Source organism: Perognathus longimembris, chromosome 24 (genome assembly GCF_023159225.1).
Source record: "Perognathus longimembris pacificus isolate PPM17 chromosome 24, ASM2315922v1, whole genome shotgun sequence".
Taxonomy (NCBI): Eukaryota; Metazoa; Chordata; class Mammalia; order Rodentia; family Heteromyidae; genus Perognathus; species Perognathus longimembris.
This window is the reverse complement of record NC_063184.1, coordinates 12876227-12899166: the sequence shown is the minus strand read 5'-3', so window position 1 is coordinate 12899166 and position 22940 is coordinate 12876227. Positions and strand designations below refer to the sequence as shown.

Here is a 22940-nt window from a genome sequence, read left to right as displayed (position 1 = left end):
GTTAAGACTGATCTGTGATCGCAAATTACTCAGACCCTGGTTGCATGTTTAAAGGAGTTATATACATATCACACACATTTTTTTTGACAAAACACATATATTTATGTGACATTATTTGATCTACAAGCAAGGCTTGAATATTTAGGAATGCTTTTTTTCTAGTAGTACCGGCGTTTTGAACTCACAGTCTCCCCCTTGCTAGGCAGGCATTTTTTTTTTTTTTGTTTTAGTTGTGTGTGTGTGTGTGTGTGTGTGTGTGTGTGTGTGTGTGTACCAGTCTTGGGGCTTGAACTCAGGGCTTGAGTACTGTCTCTTAGCTTTTTATGCTCAAAGATAGCACTCTACCACTTGAACCATGGCCCCATTTCTGGGTTTTGTGTTTTGTATGTGTATGTGTATGATTCATTGGAGATAAGAGTCTCACCGACTTTCCTGCCCGGGCTGGCTTCAAACCACAGTCCTCAGATCTCAGTCTCCTGTCTTGCTTGGGTTATAGGCGTGCACCACCGGCACCCAGCTTGCTTTAGTTATTTTTTAGATAGTCTCATATGCTATTCCCAGGGCCACTTGTAGACAATGGCCATCCCACCTAGGCCTCTCAAGTGGCTGGGATTATAGACCTGTCCCACCACCTCTGCCTTCTTTGCTGAGCTGGAGGGAGTTGCTAACTTCTTGCTGGGGTGAGCCTCAAACCACAATCCCTTTGATCTTTACTTCCTGATTAGCTGGGATTACAGATATGAACAACTGTCCACAGTTTAGACTCTTTCTGGGAGAATAGAATTTGGACTCGGGACCTCGTGCTTGTTAGGCAGGTGCTCTACCACTAAGCCATGTTCCTAGCCTCTGTTTGCTCTGGTCATTATGAGACAGCACCTCTTTTTTTCTGCTCAGGGTCACACGACAGAGCTCTTTCTATTTTATACTTCCCACAGTAACTGGGATAACAGATCCTTACCACCACGCCCAACTTCTTCCATTGAGATAGGGTCTTGTGAACTTTTTTTTGAGGGGGGGGGGTGGTCTGGGCTAGCCTGGAATTGTGATCCTTCTGATCTTAGCCTTCCATGTCACTGTAATGTCAGGTGTGAGCCACCACACCCAGCTATTGATTGATAAAGGGTCTCATGAACTATTTTTTTGCCCAGCTGGCTTCAAACCATGATCCTCTCTATCTCAGTCTCCTGAATAGCTAGGATTACAGGAATGGGCCACTGTGCCCAGATTGGATTCTTTTTTTTAAAAAGTGATTTTCTTGTTATTATGAAGGTCAGTACAGAGGGATGGCTTCTTATATATAGTATAACAGGGACCTATGATCCAAAAGTTAGGATTCCAAAGTCAGAATGGATTGCTCTGGATTCATGTACACTCAAATGATGATAAAGTATAATAATATAATATAATAACCCTGCTTCTTTTCTTCCCCCTGCAGTTTGTGGTCATAGAGGAACACCAAGACTTTGGGAACAAGAGACAGCCCACTGCTGGCGAGAAGGGCCAGGCAGCAGAGCTGGGGTCTGGCGATCGGTTCTCTTTACCTGGATCCTGACTGCTTTCTCATCAAAGGTTTTATCTGACCACCCAACAATAATGACGATTGCATAGGCTACGTGCACAGCAGGGCACATAAAAACCAGATGGTTTTAGAGAAAAAAATTTGGACTGTATTTCTATCCTCTATGGGGTAACTGTGTTCACACCAATCTCTAGTTGTCACACAACTGTCTGATAGATCACTTTGAGCAAGGCCATGGCGAGTGATTCTCCACATCTTGGGTTAGGTAGGACTTGAGATGGATTCCATCTATCTTTGTGTCATTTCAGTGACCTTGTGAGTGGTCCAAAACTGTTCCTGTGAGAGGAAGTGGGCCTGGAGTTGCCCTTGGGGCCTCAGGGGGGTTCAAGTCTTATCAGGGGCTAGACACCAAGCAGAACTCTCGCTGTCCATTATGTCTAGCTGGGTCTCAGAGAGATGGTACAATCAACCAAAGGTCTCATAGTCTTCCGAAACTCAATCTGCGCCAGGTAGATCTGGAATCAGGCATCTTTTAATACACTACTTTTATCAAGAGTGGTGTTAGGGTTGAATCCCAACCTTTTAGGATTGAATCCCACCACCTATCATCATTCTTTTTTTGAGGGGATAGGGGCATGGACTGGAGCATGAACTCAGGGCCTTGTGCTCTCTCTCAGCTTTTTCTGTTCAAGGCTGGTGCTCTACCACTTGAACCACACTGCTACTTCCAGCTTTTGGCTACTTCATTGGAGATAAGACTCTCATGGACTTTCCTTCCCTGGCTGGCTTCAAACTGCAATCCTCAGAACTCTGCATGCATCCTGAATGATTGAGATTGCAGGCGTCAGTCATAGAAGCCTGGCGCATGGCTTTGGTTACCTTCCAGAGGACCTTGTGAAATGTGCTTTTGTGTCATAAATCTTTAGAAAGGCTTCTGAAGAATCTTCAAGACAACAAAAATGGTTCCCCTGCTAATAAAAGGAGTCAGCTAAGTCTGAACACCCCTTAGTTTTCTGATATTTCCCTTCTTGCCTTCTTCTACCAACAGAAACAGCATAAGGTTCTTATTCTAGAAAGCTCTAAATTCTCCTCTTACGCTTATTCTGCCAAAGTGCTGAATTCCGTAAAATTTTATTGCCAGTCCTGGACACTTAATAATTGAACAGAAAAATACAAGAAATCATAGTTTTACGTGTAATAATTGTTGCCTGGGTAACTTAAAGATCCAATATTTTCAACAGTCGCTTTGGCTTTTGTGGTTAATGCTAGAGTCATGAACATGTGGTGGTAACATGGTACTTTTTCTTGGGCAGCTAATAGCACACAGTTCTTTTCTTGCATAGGTAATCAACTTGAGGTACATATAATTTTGAAAGTCAATCAGTAGCAGAATGATTTGGCAGGAATGTGGTTAATTGCAGAAATGAACTAAGGACTCATTGTGGTTAGATGGTTACTCAGGGATAGATGAAAATGTCTGTATTTTTATGTAATCTACTGAGAATATTTTGTCCCATTTTTTATTTCCTTCCTTTCCTCCCTCCCTCCTCCTCCTCCTCCTTTCTTCTCTCTCTCTCTCTCTCTCTCTCTCTCTCTTTGTGCTAGTCTTGGGTGTTACCTTAGCTTTTTTGCTCAAGGCTAGTGCTCTACCAGTTGAGCCATAGCTCCACTTCTGCTTTTTGATGATTAACTGGGGATAAGAGTCTCACAGACTTTCCTACCCTGGCTGGTTTCAAACTGTGATCCTTTGATCTCAGCCTACTGCATGTTAGGTCTACAGACATGAGCTCAGCTTTGACACATTTTTGAGATTCCTCTTTAAGGGCCTCCCATCTCCCCACCCTGTGCAGCTGCTCCTCCTGCTGGCACCGAGTGGGGAGATGGTGTACAAAGGCCAGGACAACTTTGGCTCTGACCCAATTCCTTCTCTGCTCCTGGCAAGTCTAGAAAAACAGAGCCACGGAATCATCTCCACCCACCTCGCCTGATACCAACAGCTGCAGCTTGGGGGGAAGAACATCTGCAGGGAGAAAGGAACCCAAGGGCACCGAAAACCCAAAAACCTGAGCTTTGTTCTTGGGTCATTTCCCATCCAGATGAGGAGTTGAGAGTACACAGAGAAAGCTCAAGAGAAGTGGCTTGGTTCTCTGAGTTGTCTCTTTCAATCAAGACTATTTTCCTTTTTTTTTTTTTTTAAAGTTGAGCCTGGAATAGTTTGATAATCAGTTTCTTTGATATATCCTCAAAACAATTTCTCCTCCTCCTTCTCCTTCCCCTCCTCCTCCTCTTCCTTCCTCTGTCTCCTTTCTCCTTCTCTCTTCACCCTCCTGCTTTATCTTTCTTCCTGCCCTCTTCCCCTTCCTCATCTCCACCTTCCCCTTTCTCCTTTTCCCTTCCTCCTTCTCCTCCCTCGTCCTCTTTATCTCCCTCCCCCTTCTCTTCCCCTCCTCCTTCTCCCCCCCCCCCTTTCTTCTTCTTTGTTTGAGGTCAGTGCAGGAGCTCCCCCCACCTCTCCATGTGAGGACATATATATAGCAAGGCTCTGTTCCGAGTGCCCCATCCACTGATAAGGGATCTGGTCCCCAGGTAAAGAAGGGAAGGATTTCCTCTGCCCTCCTGCTGGGAAATGGCCTCGTGCTGGGAAATGGCCTCTGGCTGTAGAGGCTGGTGCGCTCCTTCTATGATGTTATCTAACCTTTGTGGCAACAGGGGGTGGTGGTGGGCAGGTCTACCAGGCCAAACCGAGCCAAGGTAGTGAACACCAGAATTTAAGGAAGGCTCAAGAAGAGCCAGCCATGTCAATGGATGCTGTGTGTTTTCTTTTAAAAAGGAGAGGACTACTACTTTTTTGGGTCTCTCAGTCTCTGTAGCTAATCACTGGCAGAGGCACAGCTGTGATTTTGTTTCCTCCTGTAGGCAGGCCCAAGGCAAACCATCCAATAAGAGAAGTGAGGAGCATTGTGAGGGGCAGGCCCAAGGCAGACCATCCAATAAGAGAAGTGAGGAGCATTGAGAGGGCAGGCCCAAGGCAGACCATCCAATAAGAGAAGTGAGGAGCACTGGGAGGTAAAGCTCCTGAGAGACAAAGGTCAGGATGTCTGTGCTTTTTGTGAACTTCAGTAGGCTTTGGGTTTGGGTTTTTTTTTTTTTTTTTTCCTTGCAGCCTCAGTAGAAATCTGGTCTTAAACCCCACAATACTCTAGTTTGGTCAGTTGCAAAGTAATTTCTTTGATCTGGAGAGAACTTCCAACTCAATCTCATGGAATGGTTCAATGGTTACAATTAAGGTACATTGTATTTCCCATATCACTGGGATGGTCTGTGCTGGTGGTCTGGCAGAATGAATTGGGATGAATGAATGAAAATATGTAGGGGTTGGGGATATAGCCTAGTGGCAAGAGTGCCTGCCTCAGATACACGAGGCCCTAGGTTCGATTCCCCAGCACCACATATACAGAAAACAAAAAAAAAGTAAAAAAAAAAAATATATGTAGCACCCTAGAAGCTAATCTGAGAAACAGATCACTTACTTCTTTTGTATTTTAAATCTTTTGAAATTGTTATTTTCAGTTATGAGACTGTAAGCCAATTGCCTGATGGATAGTCATTGAATTCTAATTATTTAAATAAAGTCATCATAAAATGTTTTGCTGTCTACTTTGTCAAACAGTGAATTCAAGTGGAACCAAAGTGATTTGTTCAGATGGCTACTATGAGGTTTGTTTTTTTTTTTTTTTTTTGGCCAGTCATGGGCCTTGGACTCAGAGCCTGAGCACTGTCCCTGGCTTCTTCCCGCTCAAGGCTAGCACTCTGCCACTTGAGCCACAGCGCCGCTTCTGGCCGTTTTCTGTATATGTGGTGCTGGGGAATCGAACCTAGGGCCTCGTGTATATGAGGCAGGCACTCTTGCCACTAGGCTATATCCCCAGCCCTGTTTTTTTTTTTTAAGAATATCTGAAATCTAGAACTGTAACTACACAAAGTAAACTTTCACATGATATTCTAATGCAATATTTTGCTGTGATCAAGGCATTGTTACTGCAGGTCATATAATTCAAATTGGGGGCTTGGATCATTGAGATAATGTGTTAACTGGTTCTTTTGACTATTTTTCCTCTCATTTCTCCTTTGGACTTTGGTTATTCTAGAAATCAAAATAAAAATCAATGCACTTGCTTTCAAATGGATCCTTTCTAGAATTGTGGGTAAATACTTGGTGATGGTTAACTTTTGATGATTGGAACTTTGTGGATAGTTGTTAAATATTCTACACAACAACTTTCCCAAGCTAATTTTGATTGCTTAGGTCACAAAGGAGAATCACAAGATCCTCTGTATGTGTGTATGTGCCATGTGCACATGCTTGTGTGTGCATGTGTGTGTGTGTGAGTGCATACATATGCAAGTGCTAGTAATGAGGCTTGAACTCAGGGCCTGGGTACTCTCCCTTAGCTTGTTTTGCTCAAGGCGGGTGCTCTACCACTTTAGTCACATCTTCACACCGAGCTTTTAGGTGGTTAATTGGAGATAAAAATGTCATAGGCATTTTTGGCCAGGGCTGACTTTGAACCTCAGATCTCAGTCTCCTATGGTAGCTAGGATTACAGGCATGAGACACTGGTGCCCAACTTCCATCTTTAATTTATAACAAGTGAACTGACCTCAGAAAAGTAGTAATTCTAATTTCTCCCCTTAAGTGTGATCTTTTAAATATTCCTCTAAAAGCGAACATTTTTGAGGCCTTAAGAGTAGAGATTACATTTTTGTATTTTAGTACTTCTTTTTGAGTTCCAACAATAACCACACAAATGACAGAGACTATACCAGAAACATCTTTGTTCCCTCTAAGTTTTTCAGTGGTTCTGACACCTTAGGAACCAGGGCCATTGGAAGAACTTGTCCTGACTCCTCCCCCATGGTCCAAGCTCCCCATGCTCAGCTTAAAGAAAAAGCATCCTTTGTGCTCTTCCGCCAATAAGTCACAAGAAGAGATGTCTTCCTGTCTTGTAGCTGCACTGGGAGAGTTCTTAGTCATTTTAATGTCTGTTTTTTTTAAAAAAGAACATTTCATCTAAGATACTTGATTTACATGTTCTCCAGACTGAGTATTTTGATTTTCTAACTTCCATGGTCTCGTTGCACACAATACTTGATTGAGGTTCTATTTAACTAAATGTCCTGTTGTCTACTGCCTGTGGTCTGAGATTTCTGCCGCCTTGTAGAATGCCCAATGGAGGCTCATGATACTGTATTCTTTTGATGTTTTTTAAAAAAAATTTTCTATAAGGGTTCCAGTACTTCCTTGTAGCTTTGATGGTTAATGAATCCATTTTTACATGAATAAATAAATATATATGAAGATGTAATAGTGACACTAAATAATAAATCTTTAAACACCACCCCCCTCCCAACAAAACAACAAACTGGCTGGGACAAATAAAAACTAATCAATGTAAGTAGCCTTGTCAGTGTTTCTGCTGTGTTCCTTTCACTTCTTCCCCTCCTCCCCACACCCTCTGTTTAAACTTCAGTGAGAACCTGTCTTTGCGTTTCCGCCCTCTTCAGTTCCAGGCAGGCCTGAGGCAGAGTCTGCTCCTGTCAGAACTTGACAAAGTTTCTCTGGCTAGAGGCCCTAAGCTAGCTACAAAGAAAACAACTAAGCATGAGATGCCAGGCGCTGGATGAGATGTCAAGGAAGAAAGTTCTACTATGGCCCGTAGCTCGTCTCTGTGTTACAGTTGGTTGTGGATAGATGGGGCACTGGTACTGTGACAGATGGCAGGCTTCCCTCTTGCACTCACCATCACGTACTTGGTATTTAGCTGGTCTTCCTGCCTTTGGCCTTGATGCACAGCAATGATCTCAGGTCCAGCTCCAGGCATGAGTGCACCAACCCTCCCCCACCACCATGGTCTTCTGTGGTGCTCTGTTGGATATTCTCACTGGGAAAGCTGCGCATGCCCAGCTTCATAGCTTTCTCTCTGCCAAACCTCCCTTGTCTATGCATCCATTGCATGCTGAGCCCTGACCACTGACTCCACTCTGACCTGGAGTCCTTTTCTAGACTGCACTGGCCTAGCTTCTCCTGCAACTGAGGTTTAATTCCTAGAATAACTTACCTGCTACATAATATTCAATGTTATGCTTTCTTGATAGATTCAATAAACAAGTGCAGCCAGATTCTTCAGGGTGTATATAATTCTTGTATTACACGAATTCTTCCTCATAGTAGAGCAAAGGGCAACAGTCCTCCTTTCATTGTGTGTCTATAGTAGACATGTGTATCAGAGTCTAGGGTACAGGCCAAAGTCAGCTGAGAGTATTTGAAAAAAGGCATACATTCACATTACTTCAGTTCAACAAGATTAAGAATGCTAGAGATGGCTAGGCACTGGTGGCTCATGCCTGTAACACTAGCTACGCAGGAGGCAGAGATCTGAAGCCAACATGGGCAGGAAGCTCCTTGAGACACTTATTGCCGATAAACTACCAAGAAGTTGGAAGTGGAGCTATGGCTCACGGAGAGTGCCTAGGCCTTGAGTTCAAGCCCTAGGATCAGCACGCGCGCGCGCACACACACGCACACACGATACTGGGGAGGTTCACTCCCCACTCCCCAGTAATTGCAAAATAATTAAAAATAGAATTATGGTGATTTGATCCCATCTTTAATTTTACTACAAGCAAAACTAAATCCTGTACTAGGGTCATGGCTTAAATGGTAGAGCATTTGACTGTCAAGCTCAAGGTCCTATGTTCAATGTCTAGTGATAAAAAATAATATTCTCTAAAGGAACAAACATATGCCATTTATAATCTCTGATTATTTATTTATTTATTTTTGCCCATCCTGGGGCTTGAACTCAGGGCCTGAGGACTGTCCCTGAGCCTCTTTGTGCTCAAGGCTAGCACTCTATCACTTAAGCCACAGCACTACTTTTGGCTTTTTCTGAGTAGTTTATTGGAGATAAGAGTCTCTTAGACTTTCCTGCCCAGGTTGACTTTGACTATGATCCTCAGAGCTCAACCTCCTGAGTAGCTAGGATTACAGGTATGAGCCACTGAATTTCTTCATATTTTTATACACAACATAGAACATTAAGTAAAAAGTTATCAAGTCAACCAGCTGCCAATGACTCACACCTGTAATCCCTAACTACTCAGAAGGCTAAGGTCCGAGGATTGCAAGTTGAAAGCAGCCTGGGCAGAGAAGTCTGTGAGACTCTTTATTTCTGATTAACTAGCAAAAAGCCAGAAGTGGAGCTGTGGCTCAAGTGGTAGAGCAGCAGCTTTGAGCACAAAGCCTAAAGGCACAGTGCCTAGGCCCTGAGTTCAAGCCCTAGTAACTGCACACACATGTGCACACACATATGCATACATGCACGTGCACACACACACACACATACAGGAAGAGCAGAAGAAACAGAGAAGCAGTCATCCTGGATTCTGTTGAGTGGTTTATGGACTCCAAAGCAGAACTGCGCATTCCTAGTGCTCTGGGGGGTTGGGTTTGCTGACCTTGGGAAGCCTGGCGGCAAAGAGCAGGCATGCTGGGCTCCCCCTATGGTTCAAACACTCTAGACCACTCATCATTATGGGCAAAAATGAATGAGCCAGTGGAAGACCCGAAGAAAGAAGAACACTATCAATTAAGAGCATGGGGGAATGATGGAAGGGATGATAATGATCAAGATGCATTGTACTCATGAACTGCCACGTTGAATCCAAACACCTTTGTACTTAGGATTAAAAAAAAAATTGAAAGTGGTGTTCAAAATGAATGAAAGTGTGATTCAAATTCTGGTGTTTTGATTTTCTTTCATGTTCTGTATTTCTTCTTTTTTACTAATGCAAGCCAACCATTTACCACGCACAATCTGTAGTGTGGCATCTTTTCATAACTTCAGTGTTGGGTTTTTCATTTTGGTGTCAGTCCTGGGGCTTGAACTCAGAGCCTGGGTGCTGTCCCTGAGGGTTTTTTTTCCCCAAGGGTTAGTGTGCTCTACCACTTGAGCCACAGATCCACTTCCATTTTTTTTTGTGTGTGGTTAATTGGAGATAAGAGTATCATGGACTTTCTTGCCTGGGTTGGCTTTGAACCACAATCTTCAGATCCCAGCTTCCTAAGTAGCTAGTATTACAGGCGTGAGCCACTGGCACCTCGTTTTCAACTTCATCTGCTTGTCAAAGCCTTGAGCAAGCTGGTCTGTTTGCTCCATCATTAAGTGGTTTCTCCAGCCGTGCATACGTCTGTCCTCAACTGGGAATGAGAATAAAACTGCCTGTTCTTCCTGTGTTCGTGCAAGAACAGATAGGGACAACTTTTTAAGGAATTAAAATAGAAAATCAAGATGGCAAATGGTAGGAGGTAGATGTTTTCACAGTCTGCTTTCAAGGTTCTCTGCCACTAGCATCTTACACAACAAAAGAATCTTGACTTTGTTAGAACTCTTAGGACCAGCTTGGTTTCTTTATTGTGCCCAAATCAAAAGCTCTCTTTTCACTGGTCTGGTGGGCTCCGAATGATTTTATTCCTATCTCATTGTCCTGATCATTTTGTTCAAAAATGGTCCTAAAACCCAGCAAAGTTCTCACAGAAGAAGGCCTGTGGAGAAATCTAGATTTCAGAGACTGCTTTTGATGAGAAGAAATAGACTCCTTTATAGTCCTGGCCCAGTAATTGATGCCTGCATGAGCTCTAGCACATGGAGAGGCTGCCTCACTGGGTGCCATGTGTGTTCCCTCTCACACCTTTCAGGAGAATCCTTTGGCTTCAGCTTCTGACTTAACCCTTCAGGCACTGGCACTGGGAGCTTGATAGTTCAAAAGGGCCACTGTCACTGTCATTGTAAATGTAAGGAAATTCTCCTTTCCAGTCAGCTATTAGAGCCAGCTACAGATCAGCTCTAACCTTCAGGAGACAGATTCTTCAGATAATTAAAATAACGTCTCGTCTGTCAAGACACATCTCCTGCATCTACTTTCCTGCGGGCTGACTCTTTTTGCTTCCACAGCATGCTATTTTCCTGCCTGTTCACTGGAAGTCTGGCTGCAGAATGGCAGCATTTGCTCTACAACAAGATGACAACCACCGGAGCACCAAATGTGGCACTAATCCTGGGGAATGCTTAGCAAAGCGTTTCCCTGGCTACATGCCATTCCCCACATGTCCTTAGTTCCATAGGAAGTCTGTGATACAGGAGGCCAGATGAGTCAGCTGAGGATCATGGTTCCACCAGGAGACAACTCCAAATACCCACCCCAAACTGGAAGCAGAGCTATACCTCAAATGGTAGAGCACCAGCCTTGAGTGAAAAGCTGAAGGACTGCACTCAGGCCCTGAGTTCAAGCCCCCAGAACCACAAAACATAACCATGCAAACAGAAAGAACCTGAGATTAGCACCAGAATCCCAGGGGAGACAGCTGCCTTGAAGGAATGGTTGACTAAGATGAGACTGAACTATCTCGACTTTTGGTCTCCGTAGGTCTGCTCTGCTCGCCCTGTTCTCTTGGCAAAGTAACCTTGACATGAGTTTTGTTTCCTTATGGCCTTGGCTTGCCCAGGCCATGAAACCTGCCTACCATCAACTCTACACACAACCTGCCCTTTCAAACGGCCCCCACCCCCATCTCATTAGCCAGCTCCAACATTTACCGACACAGAATTAGCTGGGAGAACTTGGTAAAATAATAGCAGTTCACTAAGTCTAACCTGCTGAGTCAATGGTTTTCACAAGTTCCCGGTAGGCCAGGGCACTGTGGGCCCACAGGCCATCCTTTGAGTAGTAAATGAATCAGGACATAGTGGATCCAGTTTCCCTAACTTCTCAATTCCAAATTCATGGGGAAAAGGAATTTTATTCTCTTGGTCCAATGTTTGGATGTGTTCACTTGTGTCAGGTATTTATTTACCTTGAACTGATGAGTTATTGGCAAGGAGGAACAGGTATATAAAATATAGGCAGGGGCTTTACCACTGAGCTGCAGCCCCAGCCCACAGACAAAGGTAATATTATAATAGCTATCATGATGGTCTATTTCTAATATGGACAGAGTAGGTAGCTCAAACTACTGAAATATGTGTATATTGGTAGCCCTAAAACCCACAGATGATTTTGTATGTGAATGATTTAATAACCCAAAATTTGTGAATATAGAATTTGTGTAATTTTTCTGTCATTTCCTAACATAATTGGCATGTTTTCATTCCTTTGTCCACACTATAAAGTTAAAGTTGTTTCTGATATCTATACCAATCCTATGCCTGTCATAGGATTCCAGAAGAGGAAAATAAATAGTATGAATTATCCTTTCAAAATAGGTTTTCAGCTGTATACAATGCACATCCATTTCTATAATCCCAGCCACTCAGGAGGTAGAGATTCAGAAGATGATAGTTAGAAGCCAGCCCAGGCAGAAAGGCCTTGAGATCCTATCCTGGCCAATGGAAGGCTGGATTAAGTGGTTTGTGCCTGTCATCCCAGCTAGTTAAGAAGCATGGATAGGAGGATTGCAGTCCAAGTTGGTCTAGGCAAAAAGCAAGATGTTGTTCAAAACAAACAACAACAAAAACACAAAAGCAGCCAGCTACTCAATGAACAAATAATCCAATTAATAAATGGGCAAACAACTGAACAGACAGTTGTGAGAAGAAGAGGTAAAAATGGCTAATAAATATCAATGGTCAATATCCTTAGCTACAAAGGAAATGCAAATCTAAAGGACACTGAGATCCTATCTCACTGCAAAATGGCTATCACCAAGAAAACAAGGCTGGGGCTGGGGATATAGCCTAGTGGCAAGAGTGCCTGCCTCGGATATACGAGGCCCTAGGTTCGATTCCCCAGCACCACATATACAGAAAACGGCCAGAAGCGGCGCTGTGGCTCAAGTGGCAGAGTGCTAGCCTTGAGCGGGAAGAAGCCAGGGACAGTGCTCAGGCCCTGAGTCCAAGGCCCAGGACTGGCCAAAAAAAAAAAAAAAAAAAAAAAAGAAAACAAGGCTGGTGGGGGGTGGGAGTGGGGGAGGGGGGTGGGAATCTCACAGACTATGGGTGGGAATTTAGATTATTCCAGTCACTATGTAAATCAGTATGGTAGTTCCTTCAAAAAACTAATAATTGGCTGGGCACCAGTGGCTCTCACCTGTAATCCTAGCTAAGCAGGAGGCTGAGATCTGAGGATCAAGTTTCAAAGCTAGTCCAGGAAGGAAAGCCCAGGAGACTCTTTATCTCTAACTAACCAGCAAAAAGACAGAAAATGAAGCTGTGGCTCAGGTAGTAGCATACCAGGCATGAGCAAAAATGTCAAGGGACAGTGTCCAGACTTGGAACTCAAGCCCCTACAGTACCAGCACAAAAAAAGAAAGAAGGAAAGAGAAAAAAAAAGCAGCTTAAGAAGTCTTACTGCAGTTTCAGCCATGACCCTGTTGTGCATTTAGTGCTTTTTTTTTTTTAAAGAATTCTAGTCCTAGAAAAACCATATGATCCATTTGGGGTTTGCAAGAGGTTGGCAGTAATTCAGAATTCTGGCACATTAATTTAATCAGAAACTTGGCTTCTTTTCCATCTCTTCATTTTGTCAATTAAGAGGCCTGGCCACACTGGACAGATTCATTCTGGTGGCAAAGGAAATCAAAGTACTCTGAGAGATTTGTAGGGCCAAGGAGACACTCATATGGGACCACTTTAGAGATCAATTTTCATAGCCCATGAAAAATAAATGAAAGTGTCCTTGTGTGAGTCTGTTAGCATCTGTTCTCCTGCATTTTGTATGATGATGACATGTTCACGGGATGCCTGTACCCTCTTCAACAAGGGTTTTCCATCTTTGCCAAATGGTAGATACTGAGACCAAGTATCATTTCCTCACTCTGCTATTCTTGGCAAGAGTTGCTTTTCTTCCTTCCTTCCTTCCTTCCTTCCTTCCTTCCTTCCTTCCTTCCTTCCTTCCTTCCTTTTCTTCTTTCTTTCTTCTTCTCCTCCTTTTCTTCTTCTTATTCCTCCTCCTCTTCCTCTTCCTTTTTCTCCTCCTTCTATTCCTCTTCCCCCCTCTTTCTTTCTCTCCCCTTCCCTCTCCACCTCTTCCTCTTTATTCCTTCTCCTTCTTTTTCTCCCCCCTCCTCCTTTCTTATCCTCCTCCTCTTTTTCCTCCTCCTTCTTCTTAGTTCACTGTAATTTATCTTTGTTTGGTAGCACTATAGACATTTGATGTCATCCATGAAGGGCTATTTTGAAGGCTTTATAGACATTTCTCTCTAGTCTTAATATTTTCTTGACAGTTTTTTCTTTTGTGCATCACTGTCATTTAAACAGTTTTTCATATACGCTTGTTACCGCTAAGGTGTCTAAAAGTAGATCTCATCTATATATTTCATAAATATAACTCTGATGTAATGGCATAAGGAAAAGTAAATATGAAGGTCTGATACCTGCTTTGCTTGCTTACATAGCAGTTTATTAATTTTAGTGGTACTGATTGTAGGCTGGAAAATTGCATTAGAAGTGGAGTTCCAATAAACGGGCAGTATATTTGGCTGCTTAGTATGATTTCTTTTCATTTTATAGGCTCTGAAATGTTTGATGCCCCAGCAAGTAGAAAGCACTTGTGCCATTTTCTTTCCTTCTACAAATTCAGTCAATACTAATGGCGATTCAACATCTTCCAGATTGCTGAATATTTGTTTTTAAAGTAGTTTTGTTTCCTTGGCCAAGATAGGAATTACTACTGTTAGTTTTTTCACTTTATTTAATTTGTCTGTGCTTCAAACTCCTATTCTAATTTGCTTTATATCACTTGTTTGCTATTTGTAGGTTTCTCAACTTGTTTCCATTAAGAACTATAATGTGAGTCTTATGAATGGCTGTCATTAATTTGTTGGTAATATTTATATATGTATATTATATATTTATAATGTTATATATTATGGTCCAAATCACCATTGATCTGTGTTGTTATTAGATTCAAATACAAAAATCAGTCCTTTTCTTCTGGGCCTCAGGGAGTGGCTTAAGTGATAGCATATAGAAATTTACAAAGTCTCCTCATTGTTATCTTACATCGTTTCTACCATGCCCTTAAATTACATTTTTGAAGTGGCTGAGACTCCTAGAAACCACAGGCCTCTCTTTTCCTAAAGAAGACTCTCTCAAGGAAGCAAGCTCAGGTTTCTCTTTAGTTAAGTGCTCACGTGATGTAAGACAAGGCTCACTGCAAAAACTGCAATGGGCTGGAAATGACTGGGCAGTAGCCTTCCCCAGTCTTCTCTCTATTAAATCAGTACTCTTCCTTGTAGTTGCTATCTCCCCAGCACTTTCCAGACAGTTGTCTCCATTTTACCATCCAACACATCTTTCTCTTACCTGCACATTCCAGGTAGTTCTTAGCTGTCAGCCTGCCAGAGTGCCTGTCTGCCCCATTTCCCTCTAGGGCATTGTCCCCTGTTCATCTAGCACAAGATCTGGTTGCTTCACCCAACCAGAAAGTCCCATCCTTAGACCAGCTTCTTCCTATGCCCACCAAATGGAATCCTGGTCTTCCCTTCCCTGTTTCCCTTTCCTTTTGCTTTTGTGCTGGCCCTGGAACCTCAGTGCAGGGCCTCATTCTCTCACTTGCCTTTTTTTTTTTTTTTTTTTTTGCTTCTCAAGGATTCTGCTCTACCACTTGAGCCATACCTCCACCTTCCAGCTTTTTGCTGGTTAATTGGAGCTAAGAGTCTCATAAACTTTTCTATCTGGTTGCAAATGCCTGGAGTAGCTAGGATTACAGGCATGAACTACCAGCACCCCATGACATTTTCTATTTACTGGTAGTTGTAAAAAAAAACACAAAACACCCTCTGTACATCACTTGGACAATAACTAAGTAATAAAAAAGAAAAAAAGTTATTTATTATTTATTTTTCTTCCACCAAAAATGTCTGCTTTCCTTAATGGGTGGAAGTGGATAAGGCTGTTTATTTGGAAGGAGAAAGCCTGTTTAAGTGGAGTGGGAATGAAAGGGTTTATTATAGCCACATTCTTTTCTCAGTCTCTAAAAAGCCCCTAACCATCCCGCCCTCCCCCAGCTGTCTTATAAATGCCTTTCTGTTGGCCTTCAAGGTAAGCACTATTTTTTTTTTTTTGGTTAGTTATAATCCAGGCAAGGATTTTCAAGTTGATGAATTAATCTACTATGTCCTACTTACAACAAGCTTAGAAGGGTACAGTAGCATATTATATATGCATAAAATGCCATGCTTCAATATACAAACCAGAATTAATTAATGTTTGGTGCGGACAAATCCGTTTTCTTGAGATTGTTTCATATAAGCATCTAAGAAGTTCTTTTTCTGAATGTTGCTGGGACACGTTCAGAGTGATCTATTGAACTACACATGTGAATCTATTTATAATTTGCTAGCAAACAGGCTCATTTTTTCATAGTTCCAGACTCCTCTGGCTAGTCTCACAGTAGAAAAGGGGAAAGTTTCTTTCCTTTCTTCTTTTCTTTCCCTTCCTTTCTTTCCCTTCCTTCCTTTCTTCCTCTCTTTCTTTCTTTCTTTCTTTCTTCTGATGATTCCTCTAATTTTCCTTCCATATTCCCCACATGTGAAGGAATTTGGGGGAATTTTTCATGGAACAAAACCTCATTAATACTTTTTTATTGTAAAAAATATTAGGATCAGTGTGGTGATCGTGGAGGCAGGAAGTACTTGGTCTTTGTTAAAGTCACTGGATGTGAAAGCAGCTGTGGTCAAGGTGCAATGAGCTCATGTCTCTTGCTAGAAGGGAAAGATGCATTTCACCAGTCATGGACCTTTTTCTAAGACCACAGTAGTTATGATCACCATGGAGGCAAAATGCACAGAAGGTGAATTGCTTCAAGACCTTTCCAGGAGACAAAGTCTCAATGGCTCTCAAGAGAGCAATTGTGGCTAGCATGGGTTTGATTAATTTGCAACTGGATAGGTGCTGACTTGAAGAAACTGTTTAAGAAATATCTAGAAGTTATGTTGTTTTTTTTTTAGACTGCCTTGAAGATTTACCTGTTGTTCCTCCAGGCACTATGTGAGTCATAAAAAATGAAGTGCAGCCTGAGCTTTGGAAAGCAGGTGATGAAGGCTGATGGTGATATGTTGAACGAAATCAAATCTCTCTCTCTCTCTCTCTCTCTCTCTCTCTCTCTCTCTCTCCCTCCCTCTTTTTCTCTCTGTCATTATCTGGAGTGATGGCTTGGTCCAATGCAAAGCAATGTTCATTGAGAACTAAGGATGTACCAAGTAGTCTAAGAACTTGACACCAACGCTCCTATTATCCATCCCTATTTGGCAGATAAGGAAACTGAGGCAAAAACTGAGCTTGACTTGCCCATATGCAGAGATGGTGATGAGAAAGAATCTAGCCTCCAGTGGACTCCACAGTACACACTCTTAGCTGTTTTACTACACAATTTCCAAAGGTATAAGCAAAAACTAGAGACAGGATGTGTATTACTCAAGTTTCTCAGAGCAAGGCAGTGTCTGGGTAAAGTTAAACAAGGAGTTGGATTATTTTCTGATGACTTCTGAACATTCATCATTGTCAGGTATCTACTTCATAAAAGTCCAAGTAGCCTGTTTGGGTGGCTCACGCCTGTAATCTTAGCTCCTCAGGAAACTGAGATTTGAGGATTGAGGTTCAAAGCCAGTCCAGTCAGGCAAACCCAAGAGATTCTTACCTTCAATTAACCCAGGACAAAGTTTCAACTAGAACTCTGGCTCAAGTGATAGAGTGCCAAACTTGAAGTAAAATGCCAAAGGACAACAGCCTGGCCATGAGTTCAAGCCTCCATGACCCCTCCCCTGTAAATTCCAGATGATGGTGGGAATTTCTGAATCTTTGATGATTGTTTCCCATGCATTTCATATTTTTTTTCTTTCAGTCTATACTACAAGAAGCATAGTGCTGCGAGTGAAGATCTGACTTTCCTGGTGCCTCTTGGCCACGCAGAATTAGGGACGGCATCTAGAGGTGCATAGACCTCTGGAGCAGAGACAGAGAACTGAGGTTATCGTGGTCCTCAGATAGCATCTGGAGATGAAGAAATGAAGATGGATGGAAGGCTGGTGACTGGGCCCAGTGTACCGAGAATGGTCCCGAAGGGGTTAAAGGGAGTCCAGGGCATTCACTCTTTCTACACCATATTGTGTAACTTGAAGAGGGGTCATCAGAGATGCTTGTACAAAATACCAGTGCAAAGTAACAGCATCAGCGACAAGGTGTTTGCTGACAAAGAAGCAAAAGCAAATGGAATAATGTCCCTTTGGGGAGCCCGTGGCATCCTCCCGGCCCCCAGGGGAGAAGAACACATGGAGCTCTGGTTTACCCTGCCACAAACATGCTGGACAGGAAGGGTGGGGGTTGGCCTGGAAGGTGACAATGACAAGCTGGCAACCAAAGGAGAATAAAAAGGAAATAAGACAGATTTTGAGCTTACCAGTCTAGCCCAAAACACAGTGAAAAACCAAGGGGCTATCAATTACAAAGTACTCAGGATTTTAGGGAACTTGTTATCTGGGGAAATTAGGTCCATTTCTTCTTTGCATGACTAGGGCTTTTGCAATATGTTGTGATGATGTTACTCTACCTTTGAGTAGACAAGGCAATTGCTCAGCAGGGAATGATTTGCATCCCCTCCCAACTTTCTTACTTTCGGGAATCAATTTAAAATCTCACAGCTCTAAGAATGAAATAATATCAGGCACTGGTGGCTCATGCCTGTAATCCTAGCTACTCAGGAGACTGTGATCTGAGGATTGTGGTTCCAAGCCAGGTCAGGCAGGAAAGTTCATGGGACTCTTATCTCCAGTTGAACAGCAAAAACACAAAAGTGGAACTGTGGCTCAAATGATAAAGCACCAACCTTGAACAGTAAAGGTAAGAAACAACCACACACACACACACACACACACACACACACACACCACACACAAACACTCAAAAAGAACTATTTGTTGATTGAAGACATAAATGAATGTTTGCTATATTATATCATTATGTCTTTGGCCAATCCTTACCTATTTTACGTGCATAAAATGTTACAATTGTGATCCAAACACTTCTTTTTAAATTATGTAACTAAACCGAAACTAAACAATGGTCATCATTTGTAGAATATTTTTGTGAAATGCATTGTATACTTTCTTTAAGGTCAGGACTAGCTTTTAAGTGCTAGTGATAGATCACAATAGATACCTTCAGCTTTACTGGCATCTACTGTTCTATGCAATGAAATTTCTGTTCTTGTCCACTTGTTAAATGGGGATAAAAACCCTTGTAAAGAAAATTAATGGAAATATTATAAAACTTCTGAGGAAATGCTCAAAGCTCTTTAATGTCCTTATGCCTCATGTTCTTATACCTTATGGTCTGGCGATTCTATTAGTTGAAATACCTTTGCAAGCAATATTTAAATGGCATTTTAAGGCTGGGTACAGGGCCTCATGACTGCACTCTAAGTTATTCAGTAGATGCAGATTGGGAAGATCAAAGTGTGAGGTCAGCCCTTGCAAAAAGTAAAATAGGGTAGACACCATCATAACCCATAATCTGGACATCCGTGGTTGTGAAGTGCAATCTCGGCTGCACAGGAGTTACAGGATGGAAGATCACTGTCTGAGGCCAGCCCTGAACAAAAATGCAAGGCCTATCTGAACAGTAAACAGAAACTGGGGAGGCTGTGTGCTGCTAGAAGAAAGCTTTGTAGGTATCAAGGCACTCAACACCAAATAGGAGAAATATCAACAGCGTCTCAGGAAAATGTCTGTCTAATTCATCACTGATACATCCCAGCCTTCCCCAGGATGGGGTACCCAGAAACACTGTGTGCCTCCTGGGAGAAGCAATACCAAGTCCACAGCACCACCCAACGTGTGCTTGAAAAAAATCTCTGCATGAATTTTGTCAAGTTTTGGAATCTCAATACCAAGGAACACAGGAATTAAATAATGCCAGAAGCTAACGGTCAGAAAAATCCAGAACATGGAACCCTCATAAGTCGAGATCCATAAGCCATGGATCATATCTTTGCCAAAAGATATTTTGGAAGTCAAGTGCTGGTGGTTCACACCTGTAGTCTTAACTACTCAGGAGGCTGAGATCTGAGTATGGGGGTTCAATCCCAGCCTGGGCAGAAAAGTCTATGAGACTCTTATCTCCAACTAACCACAAAAAGCAGGAAATGGAGGTATGGCTCAAAGTGGTAGAGTGCTAGTCTTGAGCCCAAAAGCTCAGGGATAATTCTCAAACCTGGAGTTCAATCCCCAGGACCCAACACACACACACACACACACACACACACACACACACACACACACACACACACACACACACTTTTGGAGATAATTGTAGGACTTTTAAAAAAGAGAATAGGGAAGGGGAGCATCAAAATGGTGAGATAAAGGATAAAGGGTGAACCAATACAATAGTGATACTCACAAGACAATATTTTGGAAATTAGCTCTACAACTTGGGGGGATGGGGGAGGGAAAGTGGGAGAAAAGTGAGGGAAGGGTTATCAAGTGTGATAAGAAATATACTCACTACCTCACATATGTAACTGTAAGCCCTTTGTACATCATCTTGACAAAAAATTCAATTAAAAAGAATAGGATGCTGGGAGCTGGTGGCTTATGCCTATTGTCCTAGCTACCCAGGAGGCTGAGATCTGAAATTGCAACCTGAAGCCAGCTTGGGCAGGAAAGTCCATGAGACTCTTATCTCCAATTAACCCCCAGAAAATTGGAAGTGGAGCTGTAGCTCAAAGTGGTTGAGTGGTAGCCTTGAGCAAAAATGCTCAGGGACAGCGTCCAGGCCCTAAGTTTAAGCCCCATGACCGAACAAAACAAAAACTCAAAGAGTATAAGACTAGGCAAGGTGGTAGGTGTATATTTGTAAGCCCAGGTAGGCTGGAGAATTGTGGTTTGAGGCTGACTTAAGACGAAATGAGATTCCATCTGATAAATAACTAAACCAACCAAAGGCTGACGGTGTGGTTCAAGTGGTAAAACACCTGCTTAACAAGCTTGAGATCTCAAGTTCAAGCCCCTGTACCAATCCTTACAAGGACTGGATATTAGCTGAAAAAAATTGCTAATTTGTCTAAATTTTATAATATCCATATCATGCTTATATGAAAAGAAAATATCCTGATATCTTAGGGTTTTTTCTTCTGGTAGCATTTTTATAGAATATAAGAGGAAAATCTTATAATGCTATATAATACTATAACAATGTTATAATCAATATGGCCAAATGTTAGTAAGCGTCGCATCTAGGTGCTGGAATAGAGTAAATGTGCCCTTTCTCATTCCAGAGATCCCAGCTGCCTGCAGAAACACCCACCGCAGTGGGCGTTCATAAATAAACAGCAGAGAGCAACCCTGGGGGGCAGGTTTGCCTGCTGCTATGAAAGGAATTAGTGTTGTCGACAGAAAAGGAAGCTGTGTGGGAACCCCAGAGTATAACACAGGGGTTTCCACCCTGGAGGGCTGAAAATATCAAAGACTACAGAATCCAGAAGGGAGAGGCTGGGGAGGGGCGGCGGGAGGTGCTGTCCTCTATGGCCACACTTAAGCGGCCCTGTTTTCCATAACGAGTGTGGACATCAAGCTTTCTACATAAACATATGCAGAAGGCAAAATTCCAGGCTGTGTTTCTTCCACCATCACACAAAACACAATGAGAAGTGTAATATAATAAAAGATAGAAGCCAACTTATAAAGATTACAAATCATTACTGACAGAGCACATTACAGAATACTACAACCAGAGCCAAAAACCAAGGTGTATGTAATGCTGTGTGTTGCGGGTTTTGTGGGATCAAGGGAAACTCTTCTCCAGTTCCCATCCCAGGGAGCTCTGTGTTTAGTGAGACCTCTAAGTTCGGAAGTGTCCAACAATCAGACCCCATCCCAGATCAAACAACTATAGCTGACCAGAACGGAGCCCTTCATGTTATCCTGGCTTCCTTGATCACTGATCTAGTATACCCAGTGAGACCATGGGTTAGGACACAAACCAACACATACTGTCATCATGTTACTATAGTGTTCAGATTCTGATAGGGTATGGTTTCCTTCACAGGAAGGCTGCTGTAGAATGCTTCTTGGGGTACTGGGTATATGGCTAAGTGGCAAGAGTGCTCGCCTCATATATATGAAGCCCTGGGTTTGATTGCTGAGCACCTCATATATAGAAAAGGCCAGAAGTGGCAGTGTGGCTCAGGTGGTAGAGTGCTAGCCTTGAGCAAAAAGAAACCAGGGACAGTGCTCAGGCCCTGAGTTCAAGCCCCAGGACTGCCAAAAGAGAGAGAGAAAAAAGAATACTTCTTGGACATGATATCACATACTCAAGTACAGTATTTCTATGGCTGGACAGTGACAGAAAAGCTTGCATCCTTTGCTTTATTCTTTTCCAAAGCTTTTCATTTGAGATGGTGTCTGGTAGTACAGTCCTTTGCATTACATTTCCCAGCTACTGTATTTTTGTGTGCAGTATAAACTTCCCATTTTATCATGTTAGGAAAATAGATTACAAAAAAAGATTAGAAACCAGAGATGATGCACACACACACACACACATGTGCGCGCACACACAATCCCAGATACTTGGTAGGGGGATACAGTGCTTTCTTCAAGAGTATGAGGGCCTGGCTTCAATCAATCCTCAGTATCTGGGGAGACAAGAAAACAAAAAAAAAAAAATCTCTATCTATCTGCATATGAAGATGATTGAGAGAGACTTTATTTGGCTGTGGGAGTTAATACGAATGGCATGGACAATGTGCTATTTATTGTATGTTGGATGTCATAGAGATTCTGTAAAGCCAGGAAGAAAATGGCTTAAGCCTTTAAATCTCAAAAGTTACAGGCAGAATGCATTGGCCATCGGGACTTGAAGGACATTGGGAGTTGATTTTGGGAGCAGGACGGGATGAGTTGGACCGGCTCTGCCCAGTGCTGGCAGGGAGTGCCAGGGATGCTCTGAGGTTAGGAAGAACACAGAGTTCTTGCTAAATATTTCCCCCAACATACATTGCCTCAAAACACTGTTAGTAATGTGGCAACGTTCAGCGTAGGTGCCTGGAATTTTTGTTTATCTTTTAAAAATATGATTGCTCTAGCCAGGCACAGGCGTCTCATGCCTTTAATCCGACCTACTTACGTGGCTGAGGACCACGTTTTACAATACAGCCTGAGCAGGAAAGTACCCCCCGCCCTGCAAAAAAACCTGGTAGAGCACTACCTTTGAGCAATATAGCTCAGGGGTAGCACATGGGCCGCCCTGAGTTCAAGCCCCAGAACTGATACACGCATGTATGTATGCACACACGTGTGCACACACTCACATCCACACACTGCTCAGATGCACTGCCATTAAAGTTAAGGTCATGTTTCCCCCTG

At 42.7% G+C, this 22940-nt stretch overlaps 1 protein-coding gene across 4 annotated transcripts in view; it reads left to right on the top strand.

Moving 5' to 3' along the window:
* Nucleotides 1–2684, top strand: part of Egf (epidermal growth factor) — a 60402-nt gene extending 57718 nt beyond the window's left edge. For all 4 annotated transcript variants that reach the window (XM_048333643.1, XM_048333640.1, XM_048333642.1 and 1 more), the window contains one exon: nt 1436–2684. In XM_048333643.1, coding sequence (XP_048189600.1) covers nt 1436–1552 — 117 coding nt within the window. In that variant the 3' untranslated portion in view covers nt 1553–2684. The remainder of the gene's footprint in view (nt 1–1435) is intronic.
* The last annotated feature ends 20256 nt before the right edge of the window (nt 2685–22940 follow it).